Source organism: Ambystoma mexicanum, chromosome 8 (genome assembly GCF_040938575.1).
Source record: "Ambystoma mexicanum isolate Mex_15411 chromosome 8, UKY_AmexF1_1, whole genome shotgun sequence".
Taxonomy (NCBI): Eukaryota; Metazoa; Chordata; class Amphibia; order Caudata; family Ambystomatidae; genus Ambystoma; species Ambystoma mexicanum.
Genome location: NC_090929.1, coordinates 138,432,679 through 138,459,734, shown reverse-complemented (window position 1 = coordinate 138,459,734; position 27,056 = coordinate 138,432,679). Strand labels below are relative to the sequence as shown.

The 27,056-nt window shown below is 43.4% G+C and overlaps 1 protein-coding gene across 4 annotated transcripts in view; it reads left to right on the top strand.

Moving 5' to 3' along the window:
- The window catches only part of GARNL3 (GTPase activating Rap/RanGAP domain like 3), a 1,295,083-nt gene that overhangs the window by 1,034,697 nt on the left and 233,330 nt on the right, over positions 1-27,056 (top strand). For all 4 annotated transcript variants that reach the window (XM_069609500.1, XM_069609499.1, XM_069609501.1 and 1 more), the window contains 2 exons: positions 1,861-2,036; positions 7,083-7,241. In XM_069609500.1, the coding sequence (XP_069465601.1) occupies positions 1,861-2,036; positions 7,083-7,241 (335 nt within the window). The remainder of the gene's footprint in view (positions 1-1,860; positions 2,037-7,082; positions 7,242-27,056) is intronic.

Here is a 27,056-nt window from a genome sequence, read left to right as displayed (position 1 = left end):
CATATGTGTCCATCCAAATGTTTCTTTTTTTAATTTATTTTAATGTGTTCACTAGTTCCAAAGAACTAGTTCACATTTACATACAAAAGACAATAACATACAAAAAGAGACAAAAAATGATCCACAGTTAATAAACTCGGAGAGTCAATGAAACATAGAAACATTTCAAAGTAATACATCCAGTATCTTAAATATTGGTTTCAATTGTTTCCCCCCAACCTTTCATTACAGTAAATAAGGCAATCATTAGACTTCCATTGGATGAATTAATGCAATATTGCCAAAGATCTTCCTCCGTCAAACTCAAACATCTATGAACAAAGCGTGCTAAACATGTAATCTGTCATTCCTTCATTCTGAAGCAAGAATTTAGAACATGCCCGGCCATTTCAATCATCCGTGGCTATTTACAGATCCAGCATCCAAGCGCCTACATAACACCCAATGCCTGGGGAGAAATAATTGATTGAAACCCAGGTGTGGTCCCTTGTAAATAACCCGGCCCAATACATCATTTTGGTTGTTTGTAGTCGAAGCAGGAGAGCATTCAAGGAGAGTTGGAGACTGGAGAAGAGGAGAAAGGGAGGAGGTCGGGAAGAGAAGTGTAGAGGTGGAGTGGGGCGGCAGAGAGGAGGTGATGAGGAGTGGGAATGCCGAAGATTGGAGGAACAATAGAGGAGACAAGGTGGAGGTTCGGAAGTCGGGTTTGGGAGAGGAGATGCTAACTATTAAGGAGGAAGTTGCAGAGACTAGGAGAGAAGCAAAAGAAGAGCATCAGCAGAGAAGAGATCAGAGAAGCCAAGAAGGACATTAGTAAAGCTGGTGAGGAGAGGATGAGGAATGTCAGGAGACAAAGAAATGAGGATGGAGAGCGTTCAAGATTGGACCCGGAGAGTCAGTGCGGAAAAGAGAGGAGAACCAGAGTCAATAGAGGGTGAACATAAAACATAGAACAGGTGAAGGTTCAAGGGTGTGGTAAGCTATCTAGGAGATTCAACAGGAGGCTAGGAGCAACAAGCTAGTAGATAAGGGGCTAGAGCAGGTTCCTTTAGGAACAAGCTTGTTGCAGGGTGGTGAGGAGGAGAGAGAGGGAGCGGGCTCGCGGGCAGACGTACCAGGACCCTAAGTAAGGGAGATAATCATTGCCGTAGAGCAAGAAGCAGAAGGTGTAATGAGGGACCCCACATCTGTTGAAAGGTCTGGCCCTCTTGATACAGACGTACAAGGAAGTGGTGGACTGCTACCAATTCTAGCCAGTGGGGCGGAAAGGAGCAATTCACCTTTTTGCACTCATCTGATGAGAATTCAACAAGAAACTGCAGGGATCGAAGAGAGTGTGAGAAGCTGTGGGAGCGTTTTGAGCTTCCTAACATAAGGTACAGAGACTACATGTTTTCCTTTTCTTGACAACCAATGTCCTTTGATACTTTGGGTTTTGTTAGCCACATTTTCATTGGCCAAATTGTTAGGAAATTCCCAAATAAACCTTGTTTACTACACTGGCTCTGTGGTGTGCCTCTTTGTGGATACCGTTCCACTTTACGACTCTACTCAACCATAGAAATCGTGATATGTTTGCGTCAAAGCAGTGTTTAAATATTGTACCCATCCTGCTGCTTTTACAATGTTTTGTATGTCATTTATTAACGTGGACGGCACTGCTATAACCTGTCATGCCAATAAAGTTTGCTTGAGTGTAATTGAATTCATAGATCTTGCATGTTGGACTATAAGCCAATATGTGGTCAGAAAGTAATCATCAAAACATTGAGTAACCTGTCTTCCTCTTTATGTGTTATCTAGCAGTGTGTCTTCTTTGAATTGCATAGAAGAAATAAATAACAACTCTGTGTCCTACAGGCTGCCACTTGTATGCCTTCAACACTCACAACAGCAACGAGCTGCGGATTGTTGTTGCCATCCGTAACAAACTCCTTCTCATCACAAGAAAACACAATCACCCCAACAGTTTCACCAGCCTCTCTGTGATGTCTACATCATCGGAGTCCCCCGTGGAGGAGTTCCAGTACATCAGGGTAATTCTGCAACTCTTCACTGCATGGCAGGAGAACGCGTGGCCTTGTGGCTACATTTCCGAACTGAAAACCATGGTTCTATTTTTGGCTTCTGCCCATCACCAAATCCTCCTTTCTATTGTCCAAATTGTAATTTGGTGTTGAAGTAAATATGGCAGTTATTCCCTCAGTGCCTAAAAAATGGCAGTAACTGAATTATTGCCATTTTTTACCACACCACCAAAGTTGCTATGCGGGCCATGGTGTTGAATTTGATGTAGCCATTAATTCTGAACAATATGCTAATGGATTTCATTCTTCAAAAAAGTGGCCTCCCTAGACAGCTTCTGTGGTTCTCAGAGGAGTATCAGGTCTGGTACTCTAACTTGTAATCTGAGATGTCAGATGCATACAGACATTGCATGTAGGTAGACCCTTGTCTCTAGTGATAGCCTGAGGAACTACTTTATTAATATTATTCAATGGAGGTAATTACCCCCTGCGGTCAATTAAGGTCTAAATAGATAGAGCAATGTTATCATTGTTTTACTTACTTTTAAAAGGCTGTAGAAGAGAGCAGGACTGCAGGGCCCAATTTAGACAGGTAGGTCTGTGCAGTCCTGTTGGCCTTTTCCTGGTGTCCTGCTGGGCTTTCTCACGCTCTAAATGAGAAACATGCTGTCTGCTGTCTGCTGGTCCTTGGAACAGCTGGGATAGGGAAGAACAGTGCCTTGGAATCCTCTCTCCTAGGTGGGTGCTTGATTAGACCCTAGGTGCTGTGTTTCCTCTTTTCTATTTAAACCTGGGCTGCAGATCCTGATTATAGGCTTCTCTTCTGAAATCCTTGTCTTCATCAACTTGCTTTTCCTTTCTTTACTTTTTTTCTTTCTTTGCTCTTAGCATTATTCTCCTCCCAGGTTCGGGATTTAAATTGCTTAATAATCCTTCCAACTACTGGGTTCTCTGTAGTAGAAGGATTCCATTGTTAGAAATTATCTTACAATTGACTTTCTTGTTCATCGTAAATGCTGTTTCTTACTTTACTTTTGGGAATAATCTCTGATTTAAAGACCCCATTGGCTATGAGCATGGCAGCCCAAACAGTACGCATATCATTATCCATATTATGGAACTCCTTTAAATCTTGGGGAATTGTTAATTTTTCACCTGCTCCTAGAAACACCGCTTTGTGTGAACTGCGTAGCTTAATGTCTTACTAAAACATTGGCTTTCTCGATAAAAAGAATTTACACACATGTTAGGTTTACCTACAAGACAACATATCCATTGCTATTTATGTATTTATTTATTGTGCATTTGTAAGGCAATTATACATCAAGAAATTGTGTTTTAAAACGGCCACGGGGCTTAGGGGAGGGAACAAGGGAGCAAAAAAAGAAGACACTGGGATAAAGTAACATTGATGAGAGAAAGGCAGAGGCGGTGCTACTAGGCCTTGTGAACATTCAGAACGTGCAAGTGCATAGAGAGGGACAGGGGAGGTGGGTAAATGCTAGATGTTCCACAGAGGGGGGGAAGTGCCTGGGAGCCAGGTGCAGGGTAACTGGTAAGTGCCAGGTAATGACCAATTGTTAGGAGAGTAGTCACCTGTAAGTACAATAAGCACGGGCCTGTGAGACAACTAAGGCCAGAGGGTGTCCAAAGGCAAGTGCAGGGGGAGGGCGTGGGCTGCAGGTGATTGGACAGAAGGCCAGGGCCCAGGAGGACAGATGAAAGCCCAGGCCTCCAATCTCAGTGACTGGGGGTGCCGCTTGGTAGGAGTGATTAAAATGCAAATACTATGATGTTTGCAGAATCTAAGATAACAATGGTCAGTTGCAGGTATATCTCTGAACTGATTGATTTCAAAGTTGGATGTTCCTCTTGCTATTGCTTTGCATTAATTAACCATACACTTTGCATCGCTGTGTCATATATTTTGGCTACGTTATGGATCTCTAGAAAGACTGCGTGTAGCATCTTTTAAATGTCACTATTTGCACAAGGAATGTTGCTTCGTCTGTCAAGAAAAAGGAATGCTGCTGTATGGTCAGAAGCACAAATCCTGTGTTGAGATCTTAGGGTCATCTTCAGCCAGCCTTACCTCTGAAAAACAGGGTTAATTAATCAATTTAATGTCAATTTAGGGGAAGTATAATGGTGCAGCATATCAATTTCACATGTGTTTTTACTTGGAAGTGAGTCTATCAATTTCATTGTATTGTTTTGTACAACTCAAATTGTAAACAAAATACTTAGAAGTGCATGTTTCACTTTTGGCAAAACTCATTTCAGGTGAATCCCCTTGAGGGACAACTTGGCTTTTCAATGTCTTTTATGTCTTAGCCAGACCCCTGCTAAATATGTGCTCTGTATATTCCTGAGTCCTATTCATGGTAGGATGCTCGTTCCCTTATGGGTTGTTTGTCTGCAAGACATGACATATGTAGCACTTTCGTACAGTCTCAAGTCCCAGCTGCATTAGTCATTGTCTGAAAAGAGCACTCAGTCTGAAGGGTAGAATGAAGTCCTTTCTTCGGTTCCCATGCCAGTCCTCAATCGATCATGCGTTTTCACTGCTATCTCTATTGTAATTCAAGTAGGCTGGTGAGACTTTTTATTTTATAATAAGGCTGTCCTTCCTTTTGGGGCATTCTAGTTCATGATAAGACAAACTTTGCAGTTTAGCAAAAATGTGCAGTAGTTCAATCTGATTGCTTTTGCCAAATGTTGTGATTGAAAAGAAATAAAGGGGTTCATTATTTCATCAACTATATTACTTGATTTCCCAGATTTTAAGCAGCAAAAACGTCATCTATTCCGTGTGCTGAATGTTTACTCTTTATGTAAAATCCATGTTGCTTAAATGCAAACCCTGCAAACTCTGCTACATTTAAACAAAGTCTGCAAATAAGGTGAATGTCTCTGCTAAAAACTAAACTCCAAGTTAAGGGTCAGGTCTAATTGAACCCACATTTGAACCTACTGAGACTAGGAACATTTTAAAAGTATAAATCTCACAGGAATAAAACACACTTTCGGGGTCATTACAAATGTGCCGGTCTGGAATGAATGCCGGTAAAGCATCCGGTAATACCAGCTTCAGCATTTTTTCTGGACCGGCTCACTCCAAGTCTGCCGGTAGGGGCAGTGAACTACTAGCAGTCCTGACCTGCCGGTAGTTCATGCCGCAACCGGCAGATAACTCACTGAAGCACCGGCACTGTTAACAACACTGCTGGTGATTCAGTGGTTCTTATCCCATGGGTCCTTTGGGACTCCATGGGAATGGGGACTTACCGTTCCTTTGCCGCCCGTAATATCTAGATAATACCAGGTGGCGGATACGGTAAGCCGAGGTTGCTGCTAAACCGCCCTGCTTCAGTTGTGTTTTAGTAGCTTTTAGACTAGTGTTTATCAGAAGTCTGTTGACACTACTGTAAAAGGTGGTTTACATTTCTAAAGGAACCTTTCTGCACACTGTGTTCAAGCCTGACTACCTTATGTCCTTCAAAGCATACATGTTCTGCTTGCATGGGCTTGTCGTGTTCTAATGTTATGACCTTGTTGTGACTTTGCTTGCTGATATGGCATGGTAAATTAACCTCACACATATCTACAAAAGGCAAATAATAACACTATTCACCTTAATTCCAAAGGTGTAAACATTTATTTATGTGTGGTTCCCCTTCAAAGCTCTTTTCAAACCATTCAAACATCAAAGCTAATTAGTTGTGCACTGGACCATTGCTTTGCTCTATTTGCTAAGCCATGAACATGAGCTTTTTCCGTAGTCCCCCGTAGGCCTGTTTTCAACACTCCTTATCTCCTTTCTCCAGTGCGAGGGACACCCCAGAAAACCTTGGTCCTAACCCTTAATTTAGTCTGCCGCCATCACCTGTCCACCCGGTATGCCCTGCAAACCTTTCACCCACCCACGCTGTAGCGATCTCCGGCCAAAGGGGGCCTGTCGGGAACATTTCTCTAATGAAATGCGGTGGAACGCTTTAAATTTAGACACTGAGCTCTCCATTTGCAGAGTAAGTGGAGTCCAGATGTGTCTAATAGGTTTATATTTGAGACTAATGCATTCGATAATTTAGAAGTTGTTTATATTCATGTTTACTTCTAATTCTCAGTAATTCAGCACCACATTTGAGGATTTAATCTTTCTCTCAACCAGGTGTAGTGAGGTCTATGCGTTTTCAGATGGATTCAAGCTAATATTGAGATGCGTTAGATAGACAACAAATTAGATGGGAAACAATTAAAGGACTGGATGGATGGATGGATGGAAGATAGATAGATAGATAGATAGATAGATAGATAGATAGATAGATAGATAGATAGATAGATAGATAGATAGATAGATAGGGTGGTCATGGGTATAGTTAAATAATGTTACTGTGATAGTGTGCCTCCCAAATCAGGTACTCGTTTCAAAGCATTCCATCTCTGGTTTAATGTATAAAAAAAAAGTGGGTCATCATGGTAACTATGTCTAACGTTACACACTCAGATGCATAGTGAACAGCACATGTGGTGCATAATGGGGCAGGAAGCCGATTCCTTGTGCAAACTGAATGGGCCTCATTACGAGTTTGGAGGTAGTCATGGTGCTGGCTGCCTCCAAACCGGGCTCCTTTTCCGGGTTCCTGCAATGGGGACTTACCGAGTCATTCTGACATAGGAGGACCCGGTAAGTCCTCCTTGCAGGAACCATTCCCCATTCCCATTTGAGCCCTCATAGGGCTCAATGGGAATGGGGATGGAGGTAACAACGGGGACATTAAAAGTGTCCCGTTGTTACCTCCCTCTTCCCCTCGCGGGACCCGGAAAGGACGCCTGGTTTTACCAGACGTCCGATCCGGGTCCCGCGATGGGAAGCTTGTAATCAGCCTTGACGGAATGAAGGGGGCCGGTCCCGTACCGGCGTCAGCACAAGCCTCGTAATGAGGCCCTATGTGTCAATAATTTTGTTAGTTTGCTGCAATTACATCTTTGCTCATTTCGAATCCCCTGTAACGGGGAGCAAACTTTCACAGTTTTGATGTGTTCTACAAACAGGAGATTTGCCTGTCTGACCCACCGGTGGTGATGTCGCTAGTGGACGGACCTACGGGAGAGAACGACAACATGATCTGTGTGGCGTATCGGCACCAGTTTGACCTGGTGAATGAGAGCACGGGGGAATCCTACCGGTTGCATTATATTGATGCAAGTAGGGTAAGTTCCTGCTTTTAACCAAGTCAAGTGGAGTTTCCTCAAAGTTAGTACAGTGTTTCTTCACCACAGCCTCATCTACCCTTTTATAAGGCTATGCCTGGATTAAGTGACAGAAGCATATCCATGTATCCATCTCTCTGTCTACCTGTCTGTCTTTCTGTCTATCTATACACCCACCATCCATCCATCTCTTTAGATAGTTACCTATGTATCTCTCTATCTCTCTATATGTCTGCCAGTCCATCTATCAATGTATGCATCTATCAGTGTTCTGTATCTATGTAATTGTCGTTTTAAATGTGTGTAGTATGCTAATGTGTTATAATACAACAGATTGGGTAATAAAGCATGTGACATAATGGACATGTACACAGCTATAGTACTTAAGATAATTGAGAAAGACTTCAGACCTCATTAAGGAAGAGAAGTTAATGAAGTGCTTTCACCAGAGGCATACCACTGGGAATGGGTATCCCACTAGAAGTGTTTCAGTCTTGGTTGAATGGAGGGTGAAGGCATGAGAAGCTACACACAGTGGCATGGAAGGGGCAGCCCTATAGTGGGCTAAAGAATGGGCCAGTGTATGCCGCATGCAGTTTGCAAGCTCAACCAACCAAGCGTGGAGAAAGAGATGGCGGGCCAAGAAGCCATACCTGCCATGGATCTACAAGATGACCCTGTTATATTTTTCAAACTGTATGTGTGTTCGATCTGTTCATAGCATTTTGAACCTTTATTTGTTTGTTTATAGGGTCCGCCCATTCTCACCCTCACCCCCAATTCCTGCACACACCTATCGCCCCTACATGTATGCAGGAATATAGTCACAACGTTCAAATATATGTGAGCAAAATCACCATTTCTAGAACTGTAATGGTGAAGCCACTCCACTCCATACCAGGCGCCAAAACATGCTTGACAATCAACAGGAAGAGGGACGGAGGCGGAGGACAAGAAGGAGCGCTGGTGGCAAGCCTCTGTGGAGGTCTGGCCCGCAGCGGTGACACATTTATTTACTGAAAGTACCATTAAAGTGCACTTTCCATCAGAGATGTTTGGTCTTGTGAAATGTCTTGGTGGTCAAGGCAAGTACTTATCCAGTAACCTCGCTCTGGTGAAACGGTGGTAAATGTTCAGCGGGTACACTGAGCGATTGCTAGTATCAAAATGGAGGAAGTTGAAGCGGGCAGAAAGCAGAACTCTGCCGTGGCTCTCAGCCTGGCCCACTGATGGGAAAGGGACAGTTGAGCAAGAGCCTGTCAAATATTTCAACTCTGAGAGCAGAGAGTTTACGTTTAAAAATCATTAAAGGGCAGCCACTATAAATATGCAGTGGCAGAGGGCAGACGCCTGCCCTGCCCATATCAATATTCCACCCAGGAAGAAGCCAATGGCATAACTGCCCGTTCCGCGTTTAGATGGCTCATGCCTCCCGATTATATCATCTGAATTGGGGTGAAAGAGGGATCCTCACATTCAAATCCTGGCATTGTCCACATGAGCATGTTGTGATCTTGGCTACAAGCACCCTAGTGGTAGGGTTGGATTTGTGAAAAATTAAGGCCCACGTCCATTTTGCATCATTTAAAAGGCGATAAACATGGAGCTATTTTATCACAGACATATTTGTAAAATATATAGATCCGTGGTCATTCATTTGTTCCCAAAATGCTATTTCATTTCATGCATAGCAGCCAGGAACGCGCATTTTTGCTATTTGTCCCTTTCCCTTGTTCAATGGATATTTCACTAGGAGTGCACCTGACTACCCATCGTGCAGTAATAACGTTAAATCCGAAAATAATAAATATGGTTAATGGAGGTTTTAATCATATGCTTTGCTCAGGAAGACACGTTTAGTGTCCTTATTATGCCAAGAGTTCTAGCCCTACAGATTAGGCAACGCACCGGTCACTTTTGCTGCCTAAACAGGAAAATACTCTCAACAAAGCAATGTAGGAAGTAACATTATGCCCAACAAAAATGAGTTTACAGCGGTCCCACAGAGGCCTGCTTCAACACATACAGTTCCGGGATTCCTAGTAAACACAATTAGTCCTCCTGATGCTAATTAATATTGTCTACCATGAATTCCATCTAACAGGAAAAGTTCTGAAAGGTATTTATATTTACTGGGACCACTCTCATTAAGGTGTGTATACTCTAGAAAATGCTCATATATAAGGAACCACCACAAAGCACCTATGAAAGAAAAGTGTTCATTCTATTAAACTGTAAACACCATTTTATTTTCTATCTCTAATTTCACTCTAAATTGTGAGTTGACATATAATAGAACATACGTGTTCTTTAAAATACATAAACAACGCATGTGCACATTGTTTGAAATCATTCAGATATAATGAACTTTGAAAAATTGATTCTCACGTTCTATACAAACATGCATACATCGGATTGATCAGCTGATAAATGAATACACATGAAATTGTGCAGTGATTTAAGGAGGTTCACAAGCCAAGAATAGGTCATAAACAGTTCCACTATAGTTTCAGAAATCAGTGTTCTTAGCTTTCCTAACCTGGCCTTCTTTGGGATGAAAACAGTGAATTCTTTAGTCTCAAAAGGCCTCTCAAACGTGTATATTAACCTCTAATTGGTTGAAGGCTGTGTAACTGATTTCATTCAATTGTCCAATTAAACGACAATCTGAACACGGAACATGGCATGCTTGTTATTTGAATGAATGCCGCGTTTGTAGATGGTAAGATATATTGTTTTCAATGTCGGATCACTACATCAGGTGGACACCTTGATCTCCTAACTCTCCCATTCTGTTCCACCAGAGGCGATGCTAGGGGTGGGCCTAGGGGGGTATAGCCCCGGGTCTTTTGGTTGTAGCCCCGGATAGAATCTCAGGGTCTACAGCCAAAAGGCTAGCTAGCCCCAAGTCCCAACAACCCTGACATTAGTGTAGCCCCAGATGTTTTCCAGACACCCCTGTGTTCCACCCCACAATTCTAGACAAGATACAGGCGGTGTGCTCAAAACTCAAATGTAGTTAAATAATAGATTTAAAGGTGAAATTGAGACAAAGGTGGTCTCCATCGTTATGCAGGGGAAGACACCACAATATTACACAATCTCAGAAAGCTGGTCTACAAAAACGGCAGTGACCTGCCTGCATCAATCCCCCTATTTCTCACACACAAGCACTCATTTCCGTGATCAATTCTAGATCTATCCATATAAATAACTACATATATGTATTTCTGAATAACATTACAGATTCTAATTACACTTTTACAGCTTGTCAATCGGTATATCAAAATCCTTGACTTCACTTTTAAACATTTCCAATATTACACATGAAGTTACATTTGCAAATAATGCAAACACCGTGCTTTCCCCAATGGCACATATACATACTAGTGTCAGGTACAGCTGCACGCTGGCGTTTCTTACCTGCAATCCGGTCATAGCAGTGGATGGTTGCGCCAGGTTTTCCAGTGATCCAAGATACGGTTTTTAGGGATGATAGAGGCCAAGAAGGCTACCAGAGATGCTTGCATGTGAATGCAAACATGTGGCGATCCCTTTGCAGGTCTCCCTGCAGCACCATGAGGTGCCCTGATTTGAGGGTAGTGCAAGGTCAGTATGTGGGAGCAATGGGACAGAGCACCAAGAAGTGTAAGGTCCACAAGGGCTTCAAAGGACAAGGACTAGAGAATGAAGAGAGGAGCAAACATGGCCAAAGCAGGCCCGAGATAAGAAGTTAGGCAAGGGCAGCGCAAGGTAAGAACAAAACAGAACCTCCAGGATAGAGAACAGAGAAAAGAAGAAACTGGAGTGAGTGAAGCAACAGGAGCAGTTGAGATGCAATGAGCGCAGTCTCAGCAACTGTTATATAGGCAGGCAACAGTGTCCTTGGGATTGCAATTGGTTGCTGAGCAACTGTAGCTGGCAAACCTCTGCGCATGCGCGGATCGAGTCCAGGAAGTCCCACGCATGTGACCTGGGAGCAGGATGGCAGCACCCACCGGCCACATCCAGCAGGACCCGAGAGCCACTGCTCTGCTGTCTCCATGACACCAGCACCAGCACCACCGTGAGTACAACCTCCACCCCGTCCTTCCGGGTGAGAAGCATCGTAGGACGCAACCATAGGCAGGTTTCTTGTCGCCCATTTCACATGTAGATCTGGTGTTGTGAGTTACTAACGTGTGTGTGAAGTTTAAAATAGGCTTATAGTAGCTTACATTTGAATTCTACGGGTTTTGGATTAGAGAAGTAATCTTTTCAGTTTAGAATGTGCAGGCTTTTTTGACTCACACACAAAACCTGAAAAAATTATCAATATAAATAGTCCTCCCCTTTCAAATCACATATGAAGCTGACTATGTAAATTCAGAATGAAGGGTTCCGTGTGATTTACATTCACACCACTATTTTTGTGGGAATAGAAATTACTCCTTTAAACTTGCTCTTATCCATCAATATCTTTTTAAATATCTATGGTCTCCACAGGTTGTGAATTATCAATATCTCTCTGTCAGGCTATGAAACTTCATGATTGAGTCAAAGTCTTGATTTTCAACTATGCCTGTTGAAATATGCGTGTTTAATTTAATTGCATTATGGTTTTAAAAGAGTGTTATATATGGCATTGTGAACACAACTTGGATTGAATTGACATCGCATTTCATTTAACATGCATGAGATGGCACCATTACTAGTAGTATTTAAATCAATGTATTTTGATGACACCTTTTGAAACCACCTCTTTTTGTGATTTAGCAGGAAAATAGTTATGAAGAACATATATCAATTTTTTGGGGTGAATGTCATACTTAATTTTGGTTAATCTTTAGAGGCATTAGCCAGGAGCAATCCTTGTGTGTTCACAGGGGAGTCTCATTCATTACTGGGTTCCCTTCTACAGATCTCCTTTGTGGACAGGAGTCATCCCATGGAACAGGATCACTCCCTGCAGTTGCCCTTTAGTTGGCATCTCTCTTTACGCATCCAATCGGAACAAGTGGTGTTCTTTCCTGCAGATCTTTCCAATGTCAGAAGTCCCTCTCCTCTGTACTTACACTGTTTTAAAGTCTCCATTATTCCCACCTTATGCCATAATTATGTCACAATATGAGATTGGCCATCTTATATCACTGGAATTCCTCATAGCTAGATACACCTATTGAATTTACACCATCAGTCGCCATTCATGGTTTTGATTTTTGTAATTGTGACCTGCAAAAATGGTGGGGGCCGATGTGCTCGCAATTTTCAAGATTGCAAAATCAGTTTTATTTCCTCATAATTCAATGCAGAAATATGACACATTAACCAAGTATGGATTTCTATAATGTACCACCCAAGACGCACATGTAAATATATCACATTCCTGTTTGGCATTTTGCTTTATAATGTTAGTGATTGAAAATCGTACAAAATGCACATATGGTATCATAATGAAGAGGAGGCTCTAACCTTTAAAAGGCACTGATATTTCTTTTCTAAATCATGTCATTCAAGTATTATGAACACTATTTGCTTTTGCGTATATAAAGTCAATGGTAGAATAAATGCTGTTTACACCACTGAATTGGGCCTGCCCAAACTTGCACTGTAATTCACTTTATAGTCTTGTGATCAGCACATGACTTCTGGTAAACAGGTACACATCATGAGTTTGATGTGCCATCGATTAATGATTAATGTAAGTCAGTTGACAGGGTCTTTGTGTTCTGCTCACATTAGACCATGCACATCTGTGTTTTATAGTGATGGATGTTTTTAACATGTCATGCTAAGTGCAATGAAACTTTTTGAAGTCAGCTTGTAGATCTTAACAGAGTTTTACCAGCAGACATCAATATCTACACACACTGCATGGGATGTAAGAGTATTTTTCTAACACTGTCCTGTGGAACATTTCCAGAGGTGGGAGGTGTTTGGCTTAGAGTTCATAGCTTGGCCAAGTTACAGCCAGCACAAGTTCAAGAGGAATCAAACAATGGTATTTAAATAACACAACAATATCACAGTTTTTCTGCATGTACTGTATAATGTTATGTAGGTCCACTATGTTTTATACGCTTTGTACAATAATCTAACAGTTGTTTTGGAAATAAAATATTACAGTAAAGTCTCTGAAGGATTTATGATTCCTTTCGTTCATTTGATGTAAAGTAAGAAATGCAGGCGTGTGCCATTCAGGGCACTTAACAACATTCTGTCTCTGGAAATGTATACTTCTAAACGTTCTGTATTATATATATAGCCCATGTTCTCCACTTGACAGGATTATGTATTTGACAGATTCAGGCCTCTTCGCACTTTTAGGAACATAGTTCTATTTTTAACAGGTGCATTCTGCATCTCCAGTTTTCCTTGACTTTGGATGAAATGTACTGAACGGTCCAATGTTTTATCTCTCAGGTGCGCATGTAATTAATTACCTGCATCACGCAGATTCACCCTGGTAGTAGTAGCAAGTACGAGGTGGAAGTCATAACTAAAATGATACATTTTACTGGTTCCTTTCTCAGTTACACTTGAAACAGTCTCCATAGGTCTTTGGTTCTCCATACACTGATCCATCTTCCAGACACTTCAAAGGAACAGTGCAGTTTGCAGTTTTTTCCGCACGCAGAGGCACTAAAGGTCCCAAGCTGATCAATCCTGTACCTGCATCTGGCAACAACATTCAGAGAGGCCAGGCTTGTAAACAGATGTCAATCCATGAATTGTTAACACATCTGCCCTTTGATTCTTTCCTTCATTAAAAAAAACGAAGTTATCCCACAGATAATGAATAGGCCGCTTTCCATTAAGAGCCTGCGGCTCACATTAATACACCTCTGTAATTTTGCAGCCACCTGTCTGCCGGGGCAAAGATTGCCCCAGTTAAATATTTATTGCAGCAATGCATTTTTGGACCAGAGTAAACACGGTGCAAAATTGCATTTTACTGGTCCAAAGTATATGTAATACTGCCCTTAAATTCCTTATCATCTAATTATTAAGGATGGGAAAGGACCCTGCAATGATGAGACCTGAATCTGGTATACTGTTAATAAAAACCTTATTTGTGCCCTCCCTCAACCGGTCAACATACATTTGCCTGCCTCCCCCCCCCCCCCCCGTCATAATGCCAAAAGACCCATGTGATGGCAAAAGGTATGATCAGTGAATATCAATTAACAGAACACTACAACCCTAGTGTACCAATAGGACTTTAAAGGCCAGAACTCCTTAAATGTCCCTCAGGAGGCAAATATGTCAAGTTGCTCTCAAGTCACAATAGAGCTTGTCCCTACTAAGCAAAAACAACAATAACTGGAAAACATGTTCCCTTGAACCTTGTTTATTTCAGTATTCTGTTATGCAGAGCATAATGCAACACCAAAGGACAGAAACACAAACAGAATCCAATTTTCCAAGAAAAGCATCTCCTGCTGGTGACACTGGACCCGTGTCACCACAGCAAGGCAGGTAATTGCCACTGCAGCTGTTTGATCCAATCAGTGCAGCTGGCCAAAATGCTGGCGTTTTGTCATTTCAATACCTACCTATTCAACCACGAAGAAACCCAGCACTGCTATCCTAATTATTTTGTTCAGCTACACATATTTTTAGCATTCAGGCTGAGCACGCTGTTCGACTTCGCAAACTTGTGTGATGGTCTTCAGCGGGGGTGTTTTCAAAGGCTGGACTGGGGGGCCTGGCTTTCTGTCCATTTCTCGAAATGACTGTTATTTGAAATAGGGCTCTAAAAAAATGTGTGTTTTCTTAAGCTATAAAACATGACCTGCTCTGAGCTGAATGAACTGAGAACTATTTCAGCACAGGTCTATAAAGCTGTTTATGGGATCATTCTGTTCTAGAGAATTATGAAAAATACCGTTATCTCTATTCTTGTCATCCTATTATCCTTTGATACCCCCTTTTTACAAGCATTGGCAAAGCCAACCGTTTTTGCTTGTGTGTAGACATGCATATGGCATTTTACAGTCAATGCCATAATGGTACTACCTGCCCTCAAGATGGCAACACCTGCCAAATGGGGATAGCACCTGTGCAAGTTATGCCATTTCCTGGCAAAGGCATTTCTAATTGCAATGCAAGAGCCAAAACGGATGACTTTGCATTGCTTGTTTTCAACTGAAATTCAGTGCAAAGAATAGATAGATGAAAGGACACACTTATTCTCTATGATTCAAGTGGCTGAAAGAACAACGTGGTTAAGACATTTCTATGAGACAAGGAGCTGGTTTAAAACTGCAATGTAGCCATTACCTTTCAGAAGGCTGCCCAGGAAGGACAGATCTAGCTCAAAAAGATTAGAGGGGGATGCACGTTAAGCAGTGTTGCCATGTAGTGGGTGGGAATGGCCATAGGCACTAGCATGACTATGGAGAGTCAATGGTTGGATAAATAACCAAACACTCACAAGCTGGACATCTTTCGTCACATCACAGCCTTCTACTGTCTTCACTTTCCATGACAGTAGTTTTAGCTTATTGTTAGTGTTTACAGTGCCATCTAATAGCGAAAACTAAAAATGAAAACATAAAATCTGTACACCATCCAAACTGTATACAGTATTTCTGGTGTTAAATGATGCCCGCCAACTTATATTATAAATTGGGTGCTCCGGGAGCAGCACAGGAGGACATTTTCCAGGGCAAGAGCCCTGAGGCTTCCTCAATCAGGGAGCACAAGTAACCGGTGTCCCCGGTAGCTCCCTGTTCAAGCCTGAAGTCCCCAAAGGTGCCTACTCTTGCAAGAGCAGGCCCAGCGCCCCCTAAGGTGGCCATTGTTTTAGCACCAGGTTCAGTCATCTCCCGGTTGCCTACTGGAATAGAAAAGGAATCTCAGATGGTGGACAGGGTGGTTTCCAGCCCAAAGGGTGCTCCAGGACTCATTGAGCTGTCACTCACAGGAGTCCCATGCCAGGCTGCTTGTTGCCTGTAACAGTAGGGCTGTTCCACTCTAATAGGTCTGTTGAGGCAGACCACGGGGCAGGTACAGAGCAGAGGTCCTGAACTACTCCAACAAAGGGAACAGGCGCAGAGCAAAAGCCCTGGCCTGTTCCACAAACAGGAGGATTCCTCCGCTGCGGAGTGCAAGAGACCAATCCCAACCTGAAGTCCCATGATGCTCCTACTCTTGCAAGAGAGGACTCAGCAGCAACCTATCATGTTAGCACTGGGTTCAGTGATCTCTATGTTGGCTACCGGCATAGAAAAAGGAACCTGAGATGACGGATAGGGATGTTTCAGACCTGGACAGCCTGCCAGAACTGAGTGATTTGTTGTCAGCTGGAGCCACGGGCCAGGCTAACACTCACCGGTCACCACACATCTGTCTCCCTCTAACAAGTCCACTGAGGCGGACAGATGAGCTGCTGCTAAGAAAAGGGCCAGAGCCAGTCGAAAAAGTGGAAGAAGCCCAGATCGAAAGCCCTGGCCTCATCCAAATCCCCCAGATGGTGCAAGGAAAAAGCCATGACCAGTTCAACCTCAAGGGACCCAAGAATTCTGGGGCGGGGCACAGGCTGGAGCTGGCTGCTCACCTATGCCCCAGGAGTTTCTAGCAGACTTGGCTCCTGACACCCTTGCTGGTCACTTAGGTGTGGCTGGGACATCAGACCACTGGTCAGATCATTTTAAAAATTCCTGTGTGGATTTAAAAATAGAACCTGTGCACTCTGTCCAGTTCTGCCTAGGTACTGACAGGACTAGAGAGGCACACTGGACCCCGTTAAATCCACTACCTGTGCTTGGTTGGTCTGGTGAGGGGAAGGTAACTACTCTCAGGTGGGATCCAACCAAATGGACAATGGTTGAGAGAAATCCAGAACTGGGACATTGGACCATCTCTCGCCAGAAAGTTGAAATGGACATGCGCCCTGAACCTGGATCTCAACATGCCTGTTCAAATTTCATTTGGATATTTTCTCACCTTGAGGATGAACATGACCTTGAGGGTGGTTCACAACCTTTTCGGTTGGGGGATATGTGATAGATTTCGTTTTGGCAAGGGAGTAGAAGCCCCAGATTATTTAATTTTTATTAATTTAATAGAATGATGCAGGTAATTCCATCTCTGAAAGGGTAATCTTTCATCAGATTCCCCTTTCATAAGCTGCATGCCAAAAGCATAGTGTATGTATACCTGTGCACTGCTAAATCATTAGCCTGATATTTCAGCGCCTGCCCTACAGTGGCACAGGTTCAGTTCACAAGTGCTCTTTTGCCAACTGAGATCACAGTCACTGCAGCACAGAGGTGGCATTTAAGATATGCACCCCTGTTCCTAAATATCATGATTATGAGTGACCCATGCTGGTGGCAGTGCAACCCCTACATATATGCCATGCCTAAGCTAGGGCATGGTGCATGGCACTGCTCATAATGATTGCAGCAACATAAAATTGCTATCATACATGTGTCAACCCTGTAGGCCTTATTCAGCTGTGGAAGAACGATGTGAATTCTCCCCAAACAGGCTCGACCTTGACCTACTTGCAGGAATGTAGCCAGGGGCAATGGACTCTCTTTGTTCCATCGTAAGGGCTGGTAACACTCTTTCCCAGTTATAGCATCTCCACAGGAAGCTGGCCTGGAAACAATTCAAAGGGCACAAACATTCACAAAAGGTTTGGCCTCACACCAGGGTGCTGAATATCTAAAGGCCTTTGAACATCTCAAGAAGGGAAGGGAAGGGGTTCGTGTAGACAGGGAGAGTGGTGTACATTTAAGGGAGGTTTCCACCGTCTTGTTTCACTCTCCTTCCTGGCCCCTCCTTTTCTTCTAACAAAAAGCACTTTGGATGTGATGTCAGAAGGGTAAAGTGCACTTCTTTCAGGAACAGGTATTGGACCCCTAAAACAGTCTTGCTTTAGTCCAATTACCTGTGGACATTCCTCACACCACTTCTTTGAATAGTCTTTTGGACAATTTGATTGGACATCTGTTGGGAGAGTTGATCTCTCCAAAGTCCACCACCAGTGAGGTGGAGATTGCGTGTCCAAGGTTGAGGCGAGCTCTTTCCTAGCCACCCTCAGGGACCATTGGTGTGCTGCTTGGACGTGACCTTGCCCTCTGCCAGTCACAATGTTCCCCTGGGACTCACTGTGTTGTAGGACAGCCGTGCAACAGCCTCCCTAGTGCTTGGAGAATGAGAACAAGGACCACAACATCTCCATGAGCCCTTGGATTAGGACTCACAGCAACCCGAGGACCAAGCCAGACAGGAATCTTGTGTTGTACAGTCAGACTACTTTGAACCGTAATTTGAACCGGATTTGGCACCTTTGAACCTACATGACACTCTGGATCTGCTTTTGTCTCTCTATTATCTGGAACTGCTTTTCCTCGGCTCAAACCAGAAGGTCTTTGTTGTGGCTGCAGCCTTCAAACCACCATCCAACTGCCAGCACCTCGTTGCTGATCTTCATTGACAGTTGACCAGGTCCTGGGCTCTCCTTTGAACAGAAATCTTGTAATGCTGCCTCGAACCGCTCAAACCTATCTACTGCATCCAGTCTACAGCATTCTTACCGTCACCTGGATGGTCGAACCAACACTGGTGGTGCTCACCATACGCAACTCTTCAAATACAATTTTGAACCGCAACATACTTCTTCCTCGACCCAGCTCGACACCTGCTCGCCCTCTAGAACCACGCAGCTGCTGCCCTTGAATACTTCGAGCCTATGTGGTTGCACTGATTGAACCACCTTGACGCCGCCTCGTACCTTGCTGAGCTGACACCTGCCAGCCTGAATCAAATGATCATGCCAGCTCTCAAGTAAAACCACTGGGACGTCACTCGCCTGCTCAGCTGTTACCAAATGATTCAACCCTGCTCAACCTCGAACTGCCGCCATGCCAAACTGCATACTGGAAAATCAAGGTCATTGCTTCATAACCTTACCGGACCTCTACTTGAACTACTGGAGCATCACTCATCGATTCTAAACAGCAGGTACACCTGTCTCGAACCGATTCAACTTCGAACTGACCCTTGTACATATTCCGACCTGAATTGCTCGAGTGCTGCCTTCAAACTCCTGAGCTTATGTATTAGAGCAGCCTCAACTCCTGTTCTGTACCTGAGTCACCTACAATGAACGTGCTTAGACTCATTTGAACATCAGCTCTAAACCTATTGTGATGCTGTCGAACACCAAGAACTGCAAAAATGTATATTGACTATTAACTGCCCAGTTGGTTCAGTTTGGACTGTAGAAACTGGTTAGGTCATTAATTCCCTTTTGCATCCCAGAAACATATCCTTTTTAAAGAACAGTGTGGTTTTTACTTGCCGTATAGCTCTGGTCCATTACTCAGAGTGCTGCATTGTGCTAACTTTGCTTATTCTCTCTTCTTTCCTAAGGGGTGAGTTTTGTGCAGTGTGTTTCTATTTAGTTATTTTGCAGATGGTGTGTTTCGTCAAAGTATATGTATTTTTATAGAACCCTGGCTGGACATTCCCTTTATTTTGGAATATTATGCTTTGCTGTTTGAGTCGCTACTGAATTACAGTCACACCCCTCTTAACATAAAAGCCTTCCCTCTGCCTGCGTTACCAAAAAAACATGAAGAAGGTATTGTACCCTCTACTCATCCTTGTACTTCAGCAGGGCAGAATCCAATTTGCCACAGTGTCTGGCTTCGTTCCTGCCCCGATGTCTTGATATAAGTGCACGTGCTCCAGCGCACGTGTCCTCGCTCCGTTTGCTGTTGTCGTCACTCTTGCACATCAGAATTCACTCATAGTTTTTCTTGATCTACTGCTGCTATTTTGCTTGAACTCCATTTTCCTCTGTCCAGTTCATACATCTTCTTCTCAAAGTTCCACCCTCATTCTTCATCCGCCTGTTCCATCCCTCTATTTTGTTAGAGTTTTCTCCCATCGCCTGCCTGCATCTTCTCAATGTCCCATGTCCTCTACTCCCAATGCTCTTTCTTTCTTGGCCCAGTTGAAGCATGGCCTTGGTCCTGGAAGGTGAGGCCTCTCCCTTGGAATAATCTACCCAACCTTACTGTGTTTTCATCGTCTTCTGGGTTACAACATATGTCTTCAATACGTTCCTACACTTTACAAACACAACTTCTTCCTGATCCCCCATGTGTATATTTCCAGCTTGTGCCGCTTAAGTTTGGTGGCAACGAGAGAGTGGAAGATGATTCAGGAGTCCCTCTTCCTGTTGCATCCTAGATCTCTCCCATAGAAAAACGCATATACACATAGACATGAAGCGAGGCACAGTGTATTGTATGTGTATTACACATTTGGGAAACGTCAATAATGTCATGTTATGTAACTCTTGTTTGTACTGACTAGTGTCTGCCGTGTTATCTACATACTTGCCAACATGACCCATTCCAATCTGTAGGTGCTTATCCAGTCCTGTTTTTTTTAATTTGCATTCTGGCATTTTTAGTTTCCTCTTTTCCCATTATAAAACTCAGACTACAAAGAAATAAAACAGGCCTGGATGGGCACCTACAGATTGGAATGGGTCATGTTGGCAACTATGTATCTAATCTAATCGGCAGGCTAGTTCAGGGGCAACGCACTTCTCTTGGAAACAAGAAAATGCAAAGCAGCACGGTCGTTCGCTTTGAGGCCGGACACGGCATGAAGCGCTATATAAAAACACAATTGAATTTCTTCTGTATAATAACCCACAGGCTCATAGCAGCACCTACTGACAGATAAGAGTTCACTATTTCATGCTAGTCAAGGCTTTTTGTAAACAACTAGGGCCCTTATTACCTAGGAATTACTGGCCACCAAGGAAGACAGTAAGTCTGTCATCAGGCAGAAATGTACAGGCAGAGCTGGCCTACAAAAAGTAATCCAAATCTACCTGGCCAGGTAGGAATGCAAGTTGAGGGACCTGTTTACCCACCCACTCAGCAGTTCCAGTCTGGTAGTAGACATGCAAGGAGGGCATGTGCTTATTCACCCTGGAACTCAATCGCAGCGGAGGCTCAAAATTCCCCCGCCAGCCCCCAGTTCAGCCAAACACTGAAAATGTGGCTATTTGAACTATACCAACCAGACAAATAAAAATGCCTATCCCCCTCCACCAAAAGTGCTGTGCTACTGCATCAAATCCCAAGCAAAGTGCTGGCACTCTCCTGTTGTGAACGCTCCACTGCTCTTGAGCTGGGTTTGTGCTGTAAGCAATCAAAATAAAAATAAAAAAGAGAATATCTGTGGCCCTTCCTTAAGAGTGGGTGGAGCCAGAAGGAAAGGGGGTTGCCTGGGACAATGTCCACATGCCACAGGTCTCCAGGTGCCTCTGCAGTATCTTCTCACTTCTATACCACCATGCAGCTGTTATAAATGTGGTTAGAGTGGCCTAGGCTACAAGCTCTGTGACGCCATATTGGTCATCAGAGGAAGTGATGCAGGCGGACAGTGCTGTATTAGCATGAGGCACATCCCCATACAAGGGTGGCCATGCCCAGTCAGCTCAGCTTCGACTGGCCGTGTCGGCCTGATGTTCATCCGTGTGGGATTTTCCTCACTGCCACTGCCGAAGATACATAATGGCTATTAACTGCCATCCAGTGCTAGTCCAAACTAGAGCCAGCCAACCCTACTGCCCTTTTATGAAATGTAGACCATTCTTTGAAGACATTTGAAAGCTGGTCATTGTTGTATTGGAGATGTGTAATTAGAGTGTTCCATAGCGAGGGGGACCTTTCTTTGCAAAAGAGTGCTCTGTCATTCTTAAAGATTTTTAGCGTAGACTGGTCAGGCACTTGCCAACGAAAGATGTCATGGGCCCGTTTGGCTCACAGAAGCAAAGGAGAGTGTTTCCAAAGAATGAAAGAACTTTGAGCCTTTTCTTTTAACAGAAGAGAAAAGTCTTTTAGAATCAGATGAGCGGCAGTCTGTGGCAGTCAGATGCTTTCTCAGTTTCCCAGTCTTTCTACGTGCTTCATTGATCGAGAAGGAAGCTCATTAAAACGGTGTCCGGGCCGCGGAGTGAGGACGCAGAGTGAGCAGCAGTCTGTGGCAGTCCGTGGCGGTGAGGCACGCCCCGCCTATGGAAGAAAATAGGAGTCTGCAAAGCGGTCGCCAGAGAAGAATGGAGCAAGGAGTATGCCCTGAGAGCTCTAAGCAGCCGACTGTAACACCTACCAGGAAGGGGAGCAGCGAGCAGAATGAAGGTAAGAGCTGTGCCCCCGTGACAGCATGCGCCACGTTGGAGCTCAGAAGTGACAGTGAACCAGCTCAGACGGCATGTTCATTCTAGCAAATACCCTCCGAACATAATGATCTAAAGAGTGCGGACTACAGTGTGATAATTGTATCTGAAACTTTTGTTACTGCTGTTAAGACGGCACCTCTCTTGTGTGAGTCTTCAGGCGAAGCACTTCGTTTAGGTATTAGTCCACCCGCTGTATGTCCCAAATCCAGTGTGCTTACAAACAATGGTAAACCTAACCTGGAAGTGAATATTGGAATCCACGCCAGCGTGGATAGAGAAGATTTAACAACTCCTGCAGAGTCACCAGTAAGGAATAACTGACCTGGCCTCAGTCCACTATGGTTAGAAGGTGGAAATGTATTAGTCCAACCACAGCAAAAAGCCAAAGGATCCCAAGACCTAGGGGAAATATCACGGGAGACCATGCAAATGTTAATGCAAATGAAGGCAAAGGACTTCAGAGAAAAGTAGCAGGCTACACAAGGTCCTACCCTAACTTTTCCAATCGAAGACCCTTGCTGAGGGGTGACAGGGTCCCCAGGTGCCAATTTATCCGCAGGAAAACTCCAGAAAAAAGAAGCCCGGAGGGAGGTGCAAATTCCTATAGCCTGCAACATAACAGAAGAAAATACCCTAAGAGAACTGGCGGTCACACGTGTATGAGACCAAGACCGTTGCAAAATAAAATCAAAACCTTGCCTTTTTTCCTCACAGCAACAATCCGGGCTATCTAGCACGTTGAAACAATTCTTCTCAACAAACTTAACAGGGAATCGCCTGCATGCCGTAGAACTAACAGACGCCGATTAATAGAGGGATCGGAAGTCGGGAATTTGTCAGCTGGTGTGGGAGTCCCTCTTACAACGCAGGCAAGTTAAGCGGACACGTGTGTTTCACCGGCTGGTTGCAAAGAATGAAAATTGGTGTCAACGCACGGGGGGGCCTTGCCTACGCTTTCAACAACGACAAAATGGCACTACTCCAAGCAAGGAAAAGGAGGGCATGACAACGGTCATTTCACAGAGACGACCCTCAATAAAGATCAATGAAACGGTTTCTTCCAAGGATCTTCCGGCCTCAAAAGAAACGGCAAATGATCGACAACCACCGACAGAGGGGAAACTAAGGCAAACTCAATTAGACTCATCACCCGCAACCTCTAGTGAAAACAGCCCGAAAAGGCCAGAGTGTTCAATACTATCCCCCAAAAAGGGATCAAAACAAGACGAACAACCCTCAGATGGTGGATAAAGAAGAAACACTGAAAACTAGATCTCCTACAAAAAAAACGAAATGAAAAAAAAGAAATTGGAGCTAACTCTCCCACATGGCATGACCCTGGAGATGACTCTCCCAAATAGACGCCTCAGCCGAAATTTCAACCCCAATTTCATGAGACACCCCCTCCAAAAAACCTGATTTGATGACCATTATGTCTACCATTACAATTGCTCTAGCTCCATTTTGTAAATTATATGAAGAAATGAAAGAAGCTCTTAAAGATAACTCAGCAATAATGTCATCTATGCACACTAAACTAACTTACCTGGATTTATTGAAGCTAAAAACCGCGAGAACATCAGATATTCAGATGCAGGAACAACCACAAGCACAATTCAAACATCAGTCCCTGACCTAACCGAACAGAGGACTTTAGTTGTCATATCAACTGGCACTCAAACAGAAGAATTGGTACAAGTACAAGCAAAGGGTAGAGGGTGTCAAGAAAGTGAGAGAAACAGTCCAAACTTTCAATTAGAGGAGACTGAGGTTTTCAATAACAAACTAAAGGAGAATGGGGCTATTGCAAGAGAGGAAGGGTCATTGATTCTAATTGAGCCCTCGCCCAAACAAAATCTCGAATGGAACTTACCGCCTGAGAGGAAAGTAGAGAACAAGTCTTCCTACGGTATTTTTGGCCAAAATCTCTATGGAAAATCGAAGGATGTGATACTATTTGGGGCGAATAAAGAAACTGTAAAGGACAAACGGCTGGGGGCTTTAGGTCAGGGAATTGTGAAACCACAAACTGAAGTGCGAGAAAGAAAATAACAACACTCAAATTAAATCTAATGGAAAAAGGAGGAGTACCTCAAGTGGCCCAGAGACTAGACCCAATGGTATCGAATGAAGAAGAGAATGAACAGATGAAGGGCCTATTAGACTTAAGCATTTATCTAATAGAAGACTCTGAATCAGAGTTAACACCTATGCCAACCACAAAGAGAAAAACGGATAGTAGTCAGGATGAAATAAGGAAAATGGAACCCAAAAGAAAAAAATTGATCCAGGAAATTCCCTGCCCAAAAGGACAACAAAATGCAGCAACCGTCAGGATGGTCCCCGGGAGTTAGGGCACCCCCGGGGAAGACAAAGTGAAGAGAAGAAAGCCCAGATTAAAAAGACCAGTGAGAAACCAAGAGAGAGGCATGAATGGACCCCGCATAACTCCAGGTTACAGGAGAGAGATATAGGCAGTGCAGGTAGGCATCTCCCTATTAACCAACTGAGCAAACAAAGAAATGAGAACAACTCAAAAAGGGATTCTCCCAAAGAGCAAAATGGCACATGGTCCCCGAAAAAAACAACTGAAAAGGAGAACAAAAGAACTTAAGAAATGAGCATCTTCAGATTGGAAGTGATTTCTAACCGGAGGAAAAATGTAGTGCTCAACTGAAGGAAGGTCATGCAAGTATGTGACCAAATTACAACCTTGAAAAGGCTACATTCTGGGGACATTGTGATTGTTGAACCAAGGGAGGAAGACCATAAAGAGTGCTCCTACCTTTATATTGAAGGAAGTAATGTAATGAGTCTTCTTAGAAACTCCATTGGGGACTTCAAAAATATGGCTTATGAAATTAAGGACATCCACGACAAAAAGAAACAAAAGTGTGAGATTGATAAAGAGAGGGAAAAAGGGAAAAACATAGGTGTAGTGAAAGACAACAACAAAGAGCAAGAAGCCCAAAACAAGAAGATACAGACTATAGAGGAACAAGAAACTATAATACAACAACTAACGTAACTCTGAGGTGGTCTCCTCGAAAATCGCGAATTGCGATCACCATTAGAGCGTAACCTCAACGAAAGCTGGTTAAAAACGCTTGACAGCGGAACTTTCGAGAAAGTCAAAGAGAGATATCCACGAGGAACCCGCTTTTGGGAGAAACAACATAGACAATAAAGTGGCAAAAAAAGATCAAGAGAAATCGAGAGCCTACCAGTATAGGAACAAAAATAAAAATGATCAACAGCAGCACCCAAAGCAAAATATCTGGACTTCAAGAGTGCAGAAAAACTACAAATTCGTTTAGCCATCAATATCTAAAAGTAGAGGAGTTCCGGGGATGGATGTGCCGGAAGATCGAAAGATACAGGCACCAAAGAAAACCTCAATGGATTCCTGGAATACACGAGGATTCGAACACTTAACCAGGGACTCAGATGTGAACTTGGGAGAATTCGACATTGTTTGTCTCCAAGAGACATGGTTAAGCTCAAAGCCGAGTCTCGATGGCTATAACCTGGAACTTTCTCCAGCAATTAAGGGTGCTGCAAGTAGACCCCTATCAGGCCTACTCACCGCGATAAGATCAGGCAGCGGTCTAATGCTAGACTCCACCCTCCGAGCTACGGAATTAATTCAAGCAGTCCTAGCCTTATGGAATAGACGAGATAATGGGGATGAACCAATAAAATTAGAAAAGATCCTCCTAATTGACACCTATTGGAACCCGGCAAGAACCACTGACAATAACCACCTACATGCGGTAGAGGACAACCTTGAAGAGACCTATGCCACCCATAAAATTGATCAAACAATAATCACGGGAAATCTAAATGTAGTATGCCAATCAGAGGTGGTAAAAGAGGCACAACACACTCGAAGAGTACCCTCATTTGAAAGAGGCAGAAAATAGAATTTGCTCATGGATGCATACGACCTACACAATCTTCATAAAATAAAAAACAAAGAAAACAAAGCACATCAGTTCCAACATGGGAACGAAACGGCGTGGGTCTCACGATAGACAACACGTGCGTCTCAAGAAAACTGCTGGCACAAATTGAAACCTTTGATGTCGTGAGAACCTGTAATAGTGACCCTAACTTACTTGTAACTTGCTGGAAAGCCATACAACCTCATAGAATACGTATGGCAACTGATCTAGAAACTTTCAGTGGGAACACACGTTTCAGATTAAAGGAAAAAGATATTGTTTCCTTGACATCTGACTATCGTCAAGCAAAGATAAGGTGGGACAAGAGTGGCATAGAAGTTCTTCTATATCAGCCTTTTCTAAAAATACACAGATCAATCAAATAGCAGAGCATTGCTACTGCAAAACCAAGCTTACACGTCTACAATAAATTGCTCGTAGCTAAAAAGAGAAGGGTAAGACAGAGCAAACGTTTGGCAAAAAAAACAAGAAATTCAATACTAATAACAAAAGCAAAAGAGGAGGAAATAAACTACAAATCCTGGATACGACAGCAAAAAACAAACTTATACCAAGCAGATTCGGAAGAGATGCCACGAACACTGAGTGGCAAAAAATTCTAGGGCCTTTTGGTCTCTCATACATCCAGCCTCAAAGGAAACAACA